This window comes from Vanellus vanellus (genome assembly GCF_965231255.1).
Source record: "Vanellus vanellus genome assembly, chromosome: 2".
Classification (NCBI taxonomy): domain Eukaryota; kingdom Metazoa; phylum Chordata; class Aves; order Charadriiformes; family Charadriidae; genus Vanellus; species Vanellus vanellus.
The window spans coordinates 9819896-9830638 of record NC_138906.1 but is presented as its reverse complement, the minus strand read 5'-3'; the positions used below and the strand labels follow the sequence as shown (position 1 = coordinate 9830638).

The 10743-nt window shown below is 43.9% G+C and overlaps 1 protein-coding gene across 1 annotated transcript; it reads right to left on the bottom strand.

The window, feature by feature from the left end:
• Window positions 1–336: 336 nt before the first annotated feature.
• Window positions 337–10316, bottom strand: INSIG1 (insulin induced gene 1). The gene is made up of 6 exons (XM_082499423.1): window positions 10258–10316; window positions 9568–9971; window positions 7406–7530; window positions 6563–6729; window positions 5984–6083; window positions 337–2651 (listed from the first exon to the last, which is right to left on the bottom strand). The coding sequence occupies exons 2-6, from the start codon at window positions 9953–9955 to the stop codon at window positions 2622–2624; spliced, it is 810 nt and encodes a 269-aa protein (XP_082355549.1). The 5' UTR covers window positions 9956–9971; window positions 10258–10316; the 3' UTR covers window positions 337–2621.
• Between the last annotated feature and the right edge of the window lie 427 nt (window positions 10317–10743).

The following is a 10743-nucleotide window of genomic DNA, read 5'->3' as shown; positions in this document are numbered from 1 at the left end:
ACAGGAATTTGCATGTCTACCCTGCCCCCTCCATATTTTGTTTCAAATTATGAATTTCAGCATCTTGGGAGACAATAGTAATAAGATTCTGTACCTTAAGTGACATAACCGTAACACACTTACGCCGCCTTCTTGGCACAGTAGCAAGACTCTTTTTCTTTAACTGTATAACCCAAGCTGGAAGCCCCTCCAGAAGATAATCTCTAAATTCAGTTTAGGATTTTTTTTTTAAACCACTGAGTACGCATGACTGAATATTTGTTATGCAACCATAACAACTGACCTTTTCAAGAAAGATTCCTGCATAATGTGAATACAGAGAATCCAAGGCAAACATGACTTCATCTTAAAACTTTAATAGTAAAAAAAGTGTAAAACCAAACACACCGCTGAAAACTTATCAGTAAGAATGAGAATTTAAGTGTTCAAATTCAGAATAGTGCAAATTTTCTTCACTCCCCTCCTGCTTCTTCCAAACTTAAATCACTTTGGTTAAGATACTCAGAAGTATTGGCAAAAAATGAACTTGATTTACATTTTTGGCTGCATAATTTCTAACATACACAGATTTAGTTTCAGTCTTTACAAGTAAATCTTAAATACTTCCCTATCAATCAAACAGCTGTAGACATCACTGTCACCTTTACTTCCATCTGGTTTTATAATGTTTTGAAACTGGTGTCAAGATGATTACAAAACTGTCTCCCCAGCAGGTAGCATTCTTCTTAAAACAGCTGAGCTGATCTAGTCCTGATCCGAGGACCTGATTTCTTCAAGTAGTCCTATAAAATGTGATTATTTGGGTTTTTAACATCTGAGGAAGGATCTTATACCAATGAAATTACTCTTGATTTACACCAAAGCAAGATTAGAATTGGGGTCCATTCTGTAATACGGACTTTATGCTAAACTTTTCCTGCTACAAAAAAAGGACAAGCAGCAGTTACAGCATTCCCTTAGAAGAGTGAAAACAGCCAGAACACTGCTACCTTGCCTCAGCATCTTTTTTGATGGGTCAGTCTTTAACCAATGCCTCTAACTATATCTGAAGCCATGTAAGATTGGAAATGAACACAAAAAAAATAAATGCATAATACAAAAAGGCAAATCCATAAAAGTTTACAAGTACACCATAACCACAAAATTGGAGTATTTCTAAAAATTTGGGTTCAATGAAAGATACAACAAAACTAGCTTTACTAGTTAAATAAATTATTGCTCCATTTGACTCCATGCAGCATTGAAATGAACTCAGAACCCTTTTCTCTTTAATCTCTCATAAGAAATGATCGATATTGAAGAGAACACGAGGCTCAGATTTACTGTACATTGCACTTTAACTTTAAGACCTAATACTTGCTATTTAGGTCTCCTGTGGTCTAAGCTATCGAATGAATATGTTGTGCTCACCAGAACTAAGTATTAAGAAACATCAAATGTTTAATGTAGTGACATAAGCACTTTTTTTTTTTTTTTTAAAGAAGGCAATCACAGATTGCAAATTCTATAGGGTTGTGAAAAAACAAGTAGTGATCTCTTTCAGAAACTGAACTGAGAAAACAAGCTGTTTGCTATTCTTCACATACAGTTTAAATCACATTTTAGGCCACTTCTGTTTCCAAGCATTTCGGTCAAAACACTCACTCAAACAGAAGCAAGATCAAGGACACCTCTAGGAGGAAACTGCAGATCTCAGAGTTGGGGGCACATCCTCAATGGCCGAGCAGCAGCCTGCAATGCATATTTTTTCAGTGACACCAGACATTTAAGATACCCAAGATCTCCTTCAGCGAGACACAGAAGCGTATGTCTAACATTAAGCAGGAGCACGCACGCTTAAACTTCGTACTGAATTGGAGCCAGAACTTGATTCTTGCAAATCTGACTGAAAGCTTCAGAAGTAATGAAATTTCCAGTCAGAATTTCCTGATGAAGTTCACGTTAGAACAAGATTGTCTCCAGTGTTCACCTGTCGTACTGAAGTAATATAGGAATTCCCAATTAAGTGACTTCCAACCTTTCGTCCCTCCAACCTTCACCATCAAAGACAGAAACTTAATGCAGCATTACAAGTAAGGGCATGATTCCTTCATAAGACTCCTAAAAGCATTAGTGCAATGCCTTTAATCTGTTTCGATCACTCTTATTTTTAAATAACCCTATTTTTTTAAAGATTTGGATAAATACTATTCCTATTAAACCATACTTCATCATTGTTAAGCACCATCGATCTACTTCCTTTGGGCACTGATACAAGAGCTTGTAATTAAATTTCAGTTTCAGGGCTTTAAAATACGGCAGCTGCTTCAATAACTTACATTGGAATCTAATACTTGGAAAACTGCCACTTAGCCTGAACAGTTGTATGCAACTTGGTGTTAAACTCTTCCAGAGAACAGCCATATGCAAATGCTTATGTGGTAAATCAGGGTAAGATTTCAAGATAAGCAGTTAATTTCACTTGGCTATTCTAAGAGTGGATTAATATTTTTTCCACAAGTCATTTGTGCAGTGAGCCCATAAAGAGATTATTTTTTTTCTAAATAATCTTCAATTTAAAACAGGAACACATCTTCGTAATGTTGCTTTCACACTGGCACCGTGCTCTCTTCTTCAAAGATTTAGTCATTGTGTGGTTTCTCTGGAATACCCTATGGAGAAAAAACAACAAGCACGGGTTATATTTTAATGCCATCTGATAAGTGACTACAGTAAGCAATATTTTCAAGGATTAAATAGTCAACTAACTTCAGGTAGGCTGACAATGACCTAGCAGACATGGCCTCTTATAAAAGCTCAATGATGACATGTTCCTTAGCTGCGGACAAGAAAGTCACTATGGGTCTGTGCTGCCTCAATCAGCGCTTCTGATAAATCCAGCTACCAATCGCACTGCTTTTTATAAGACTTCGTTAGCTCTCCTCCCTATGACAGTTTATTTCTTAGCAGAAAGTACACAGTGCTTCACTAAATGCGCATTCTTTAAAAAAAAAACCAACCAAAAAAACAGGCCTCTTTCAAACTGTCTTTGAGCATGTTACTTTACTTTCTAATCAAAGCCTGGTGTCAGATGACTCACTCATTTCCTCCTAAGCCCCTTTTCTAGTATGAAACCCTATAGCATGTCAGTTTAATTTAACCAACTTTGCTTTAAAACAAAGCTTGTAATATGTTCTCATTCTACAGCCAAAATGCCAATGTATTCGCAAGGACTAAATCCGTTCACAGTTCTGCAGCTTCAAGCAGTAGCAAACAATAGGTATTTGCGAGATCCAAGCTCTGGATACCACCCTAGTTTGCCAGATGTTGAGAACGATGGTTACAACTCAAAATGAAGTGTTGCCATCCCTTTAACCCAGCTGATGAGCACTGACTGAGCAAGTTGTCATAATGAGCAGCGAGAGCTGATGGTGGCAGCAGCACCTTCACCTTTTCTTTTGAGGTCAAGCTATTAAACAAAATGTTGGATTTCATCCTCAGGCTGACAGCAATGAAGAAAAAAAAAAAACAAACACAACACCAAAACCAACAATCCAACAACAAACAAACCAAACCCAAACCCCTCTGCTAACAGCAGGTATGCTTAAAGGTAGCACTGCACTTGGTTACTGCACTTAAGCTCACTCGAAATCCAGTGATTGAAAAGCAGCAAGCATCTCCCAGCCAACGTCTCTCAGGACGGGAGGGGATGTCTCAAGGACAGTTCTCATTCTACTTCTAATTTTTTTCCTCTAACTGCAAAAGCTAGGCAGGGGCTGAGGAAGATGCAAGGCAACTTTACTCCACTAGAGCATTTTCCACAGGTGCCGACTCCTACTCTAGACATGCCCAGAAAATGATCTGCAACTGTCACATGCAGCCAAACAGCTCAGGGACTACAGGAGAATATAGCTACAAAAATGTTTTATTCAGGTTTCATTTAAAAAAAATGTGATATTCCATCTTCTTGCTACATTCACAATGGCTGACAAAACAGACTGATGCTTTTGGGTCACATCTATAGAAGAAAAACCCAGTAGGCTGAATGCTACCATTCTGTTTCAGCAGGGGAATTCTTTGAATTTCCAGCACGGAATGCTTCACAGTGACTTACAGAAGTGTTCCTATGAAAATGTTGGGCTTCTCCAAGTTTTTCCAGACTAAGCAATGGCAATATAAAACACATGAGAAGTTACTTCTAGATAACCAGAACAGAATGCTTTGCCTTGCCAACTTCTATCTTTCTTTGGAAGAAAGATAACAAGATTGACAGGAACGTTGCAGGCAGGAGCCAGTCTGATTTTAACTACATTCAGGTGAGGTGCCAGGCAAAAAGAATGCAAAGGAAAAAAGAAAAAAAAGATATCTTATGCACCTAAATTTATTTTATCTCTTTCTTCTCTAAGATTCCCTTCCTGTGATTTCTAACATAAGAAACATAGCAACTGGAAACGCTGCATATGCCAATTGTGAAATACAGAACTGTAGCACGTAACTGACTATAATTTTACTCAGAGACTCTGCTTGCAATAGTAAAGCTTAAATAAAACCATATTAATCTACCTTTTTCACTTGATGCGAGTGGCAAATTTAAAAAAAAATAAATTATACCCTCTCTTCCTCCCATACATGTAGTCCTAAGAAAAAACTCATGCAGATAGCATGCACCACTGGGATTTGAAGGAAGAGTAGTGAGCTTGTATTTTGTAAAACCTCAGAGCAAACCAAAATTGACTGTGAAGTTTAGATTTTGACCATGGTCTTGGGAAATCTGTAACTTGGTATTGAGTCACTGTGAAAGAGAAACCTCAAGAACAGGAGCAGCAGTAGATTTGCCCCATGCTTTTTTTTTTCTTTTCTTTTTAAACAGCCTTTTCTACCAAAGGTTACTGTTAATTTAGTGTAGCTGAGAATCAATACTAAAGAAACTGATCTTTAATGTTAGCCAGTGGTGATCAAGCAACATGGCTCTTCCCCAGCTTGTTGGCAAGCCTGTCCATCTGCAGCATCAAGTTCAGACTATCCACATTAGAAGTACATTAGCATCCATCCACTGGGTTAGCACGGCTAGGCAGAAGAGACAGAAAGCCTGTTGCAGGCAGGACAGCTAGCTTTACGCTGATCTTTTTACTCATTCACGGTTCAGTCTCAAAAAGCAGCTTTCCCCCACACTAAACAGTTCAGGGACTGATGTTTCGGGCGCTCCCGAGCCTACAAATGCCTGCCCTTCAGTAAAAATTAAAGGCACCTAAACCACAGCAGCCTTGGCGAAGTGAAATACTTGAAGGATGTTTTCCAGGATAAAGGGCTTATGTAGCAAAGAAAACGGAAGTTAAATCAATACAGTATTAATTATTACTATCCAGTGTCAGAACACTCTTCACAACCAAGCCTTAAGCTGATGGGCAGACATATGGCCAGGTTTACTCTTAAATACGCTATAAGGAAATAATTACTTAAGAACCAAGCAAATGAGATAGTAATTTCTACTATATTATCCCATACATGGAGTGATACTTGAACTACATCTTAAGTGACCAGAAAGAGTATACTTGATTCTAAAGTGGTGGAATTTAATGCTACATAGGGACTTTTCCTTTCATCTACATAACAAAAATGCTTTACTGCATAAATAATTAGTGAAAACCCATCTGTGTTGCAGTTTTCTAGCTACTTTAGATGTTAAAAATCTTTGACATCATCCTTTAGATGACGGAGCAGAAATGATTGAGATTCTCAGCAGAAGTGGTGTACTCATTCCAGTCTTATTTAGGCTGTTGCTGGAAAAAAAGTTAAATACAGAAGATAATCAAACAATCATTAAGACAATTCTCACTTGACTGGCAACACAGGTTGTACGCTTACATTTCAACTCTTAGGAAGATATCTTATTTATCTCTGTCAATTTGTGAGTCATACCCTTAAAGGCATAGTTTGTTCTTGGACTAACACCAGTGGAATGTATTTGGATTGTTAAAGGAAATGCTACTTATACAGCGATTACCATAGCCAGTTGGCGTCCTATGTTTCCTACAGTCACACCTCCTGAGAAAAATATACATGGAAGCCAAGAACGGATGTAAAGAAAATCTGGGGATGTATACCTAGTAAAACAAAAGGAAATAAGTTAGAGACAAGTTATTATCATCACCTTACACACTGTTAACAAGATGCTATAGAATTCCCTCCCTGGGCCCAAACCAAACCAATAGCACAGGAGAAGAAGAATGGGGGCCAAATTAAGTCTGTTAACTTAACAAGCTTCCAAACCCCAATGTCTTAGCCAGCAAGGTTTAGAAATTCTCTTGCCTGAGAGCCAGTTAATGATATACCAAGCCAACAGAAGTTCAGTTTGCTGAGCTGTTACCATTTCAACATACATCCCAATTTGTCTGCTCTCCACCCTCCACCCCCAGTTCTCAATCTAATCATTTAGAACAACTGGACAATCAGCTGCCTTAGACAAACAAAATGTCTTTTAAGAACATGCCAAATACGTTAATAACTAACTTCCAGTGCATGCAAACCCCTGATTTTAATTAAGACAAGAGAGTTGAAATAGTATTTTAAAAGTGTAACTTACTGATAAACACCATTATATACAAGAAACTGGGTTATCAGAGTTGCTACAAAGGCTATTGTAATTCCAAGTCCAAGACCACTTCTTGAACGATCAAATGTCCACCAAAGACCCAGTGACAAGGCTGCTAGAGTCAGGGACAGCTGGACGTTGTTTGCAAAATCTAGTTTCTAGAAAAAGATGTTAAGGACAATCCTTTTAAGTCTGCAGACATCCTGCTGCTGAAAGTGAACAAGGGAGAACTCAAACTGAAAGTAAGCATGATTCTGTATCTCTAAATACTCTACATTAAGGTTTTCAGGCCTGCTGAGCAGTCATAGCTCTTGCTGACTTTGACTGGTGTGCGAGTGCAAAGGCAACACCAGTTTTTGTCACACTGAGCATCTAAAGAATATACTATATTGTAACATATTTAACTTGTATGGATTTTTGTCTCAAGTAACCTATCCCTGCTGATTTAGGTTTTCTGCTCAAACCATCATTATTCAATGCAAAGAACACTCTTACTGAATAGTTCAGCACACCTCACTAGTTAATTGTGTTAACTATTAGATGTAGACAACATGCAGATTAAAATAACACATCTTACACTGTTGTGCTTGCAGTTAAACCAGACATACTACGATGGCTATCCCTCTCCCCCCACAAGACCTCCCCCCAACTACTTTTAAATGAACTGTGTTATCTATCTTACAGTAACTATTGCAGTGTACTGCAGGTCTCGCAGAAGTTTATGTCTCTGCCAGTAGCACCATCCTTACCTTTGTAATTCTCCCAGATATCAATGGGGGGAACTGACAACAGACTAAGCACATCGAGGAACAATGTAAACTAGTTCAAGGATACAGCACTTGCATGGTTAATGCCAACGAAAACTGCTATACATCGCATTACGCTGGCCCACTCTCTCTTGAACTTGTGTGGCTCCCCAAGGTGGCTATCGATGCAGGGATACAGCAGGCCAACGACAGCTGCAAGAGAAGTAAGACTACTTGTACTAACCATTATACAATCATTACTTCAATATTACTAAATATTAGTTTGGCAAATAAGTGCTTGACAAAGTAGCGAGGTGCTTATCATACTACTGTAAGCTTGATGACAAGACAACTACTACCTCCCCCCTTTAGAAAAGAAAAAAAAAAAAAACCACACACAGCCCTTTAACAAAGAATATTCTGTTTGAACCTTTAAAGCAAAGATATATATTGCAATGTTAAGGTATCTGACTGCAAGCTCCTTTTCTCCCATAAGCATATATCATTTGACATCCTGAGCAGATAGCTTGTCTTGTACCAATAAATAATAAAGCATAACAAAAAGCTTAATTATAGCGAGGAATGGAATATGTGTTTATTGCTTATGTGCAGGGCAGACTGTTTTATGAACTCGACTCATTAGCTGTGAATCAGACCCTGAATTAAGTATTTGCCAGGACTTAAAAGCTTCTTGGCAGAGCTGCTTCCTCTCCTTCTGCTGGGCTGTAAATCAGCCTATGCTGCCATCCAACAGATGAATTTTGATACCAAATAGAAGCAGATCTGAACTTAAAGAAGTACTTGCCATCAGTCATATTTATGTCAGGGAAAAATAACTACTCATACTACTAACCAGACAAAGTTCTTATCCTCATGTAGCATTTTCCTCAGCCTTATCAGTCTGCCAATTTGTTGCAGAATAAAAACACAGGTTACTGTTAACTCAGTTGCTAGCACAAACAGTAAATGAGTATCACTCTTGGTACTTGGAACTCCATGTGTTGTCACCAACTCCAGGGTTAGACAAGCAGACAAACTGCTTTAACTGTATGTAACATCTATGTTCGTTTCCTTTCCTACCCCCTTTTCTCCCCCTTCTTAAACCCCTAAGAGGAATAACCTCTATATTAAGAAGGCTACAAGACACACCATTCTAAGAAAAACATGTGATCTGATGCTGAAACAGCTTCATTATTCTGATGCCAGTTATCAGAACCTTACGATAACAGCTAAATGCCAAAGTTCAATCCAACTGTGACAGGACTATGAAACCTCTCATTGGAGCATATCCCGTGGCCATCTCTTTTTACTACGCAGTTTATCATTCATTCAAGTTTATGATTTATCATTCATACTCCCTTACTATGAGGTACAAGTAGCACATGACAATATCACTGCATGAAAAACAAACATGGAAGAGCTGTTTAAAGTACTTTCATTGCAAACTAAAAAAAAGATTACAGTGGGTTTATTTCCTTTTTTTTTCCTCTCCCTCCCTCCCCTTTTATTTTTATTTAACACCTTTTTAATCCCCTAACCCTTCACCAAGGCGTTATTTTGAGAAGGGCAGGAGGGAGTTATTCACGCTAAAGCACCGGGTAATCGCCGGCTGCTCCGCCAACCGCACCGAGGTTTCACCGGCTGTTTTGTGCGGCGGCTCTGGAGGCGCTACCGGGGACGGGCAGGGGCGAGCGCCCAGCGGCGAGTGGCGTGCTGGGCAGCGCGCCGCCGCACGTGACTTCCTTGTTTTCGGCCCAGCCCGTGGCCAGTTCGCGCCGGCAGCCAATGGCGAGCGCCGCCCGCCACTCACCAGTTCGCCGGCAGCCAATGGCCGCCGAGGGGTGGAGACAAGCGGCGGCGCGGCCCCACTCGCGGGGAAATCCCGCGCGGGACTGGCGCTGTCACTGGCGGCCCCGGGGGGGCGGGGGGCGTGTTTCCACGCTCGCCTTCACGCCAGGCCGCACCGCGCTGCGGGAAAAATACGCTTTACCCACGTTCAGTGTGCACCAGGTCGGAAAAAAAGGAAAAAAACAACACACACAAAAAGCGCCTTCGGACACGCGGGAAAAGCGTGGATAAAGCCGGAATGGGCACGCGTCCTGCCAAAAGCCAAGGTTGGCGTCACTCAGTGCAGGTGGTGGAAGTGCTAAGCTCCCACGCACACAGGTCACAAATTCAGCCCCACTGCCTCTCCTCCCCACTGGGGGGGGGATGCGGGGGGAGAATCACTCGTGGAGGTCAGCAACTCACCTGCCGCCGTTCCGCAGCACGGGGGCACCCACCAGGCGGAGGAGAAGAGAGTGGAAATCACTTCGTCGGGAAACAGAGTCACATTCCTCTGGATCTGCAGCAAGTTCAGCACCAGGGCCATGAAAGCACCCACGACGAAGAGCACCACGCTCCTCTGCACCAGGTGTTGACTCAAGTTCAAGGTGCTGCTGGTGCTGCTGGTGGCACTGGAGGTGCTGGGGCCGCGTGCTCCGGGACCCGCCAACGTCAGCGAGGGGCTGGCGACGGAGGAGCTCAGCATGTCGCCCACCTTGGCGGCCAGCCCGGCAGCCGCGTCCCCCAGCGGGGGTTTGTGCCTTCCCCGGGCGGTGCAGGAACAGCTCCAGGCGCAGCTCTCCAACCGGGGCATCGGCTTCACCGCACTCCTGAAACACACGCGCGGCCACAGCCCGTTACAACCCCCCCCACCAAACAACAACGGCCCAGCTCGGGCCCTCGCGTACTGCCGCCCTCCTCCGGCACCCACCCGGCTCCAGAAGCAGCGGGCGGGGAGGGGAAGGCGGGAGCCCGGTCCGCGGCTGCGCTGCCTCGGCCTGTCAGCGGCGGGGTCCCGGTCCCGGGGGAGGAGGCGGACAGGGACACCCCGCCACTCCCGCGCAGCCCCTTCTCCCTCGGGAACGGTGTTCGCGTTAAACCTCCCCGCTCTCTCACCTCAGGAGCCCGCTGACTCCCGCCGCCGCCTCAGCCCGTGAGGGAGGGCGAACGGCCGCCACTCCGCCGCCTCCCTCCCACCTCACCGCCGCCGCCCGCGTAAGGTTTATAAGCCCCCAGCCGCGGGTGTCACGTTACCCGCCGCCGACCTACCGGCGGCCGGAGGCAGCGAGGGCCCCGCCGCTCCACGCCGCTCCGCCACCCCTCCCTTCGGGCCGGGCCGCGCCGGGCGGGGGCGGGGCCGGGCGCGAGCGCCGAGCGCGGGAGCCGCCGCGCCAAGCCCCGGCGCCCGCGTCCAGTCGGGTGAGACGCCGCAGCCAATCCCGGCCGGGCGGCTGATATGACGTGCGGGACACACCACCCGCCTCTCCCCCGCCCGCCCCGCGGCTGACGGCGGCAGCAGCGCGCGGCGCCGCCGCCGGGCCGCGGCCAATGGCGAGGCGGGGCGGGAGCGCGCGGAAGGCGCGCGGGGCGTCCCTCAGCGTT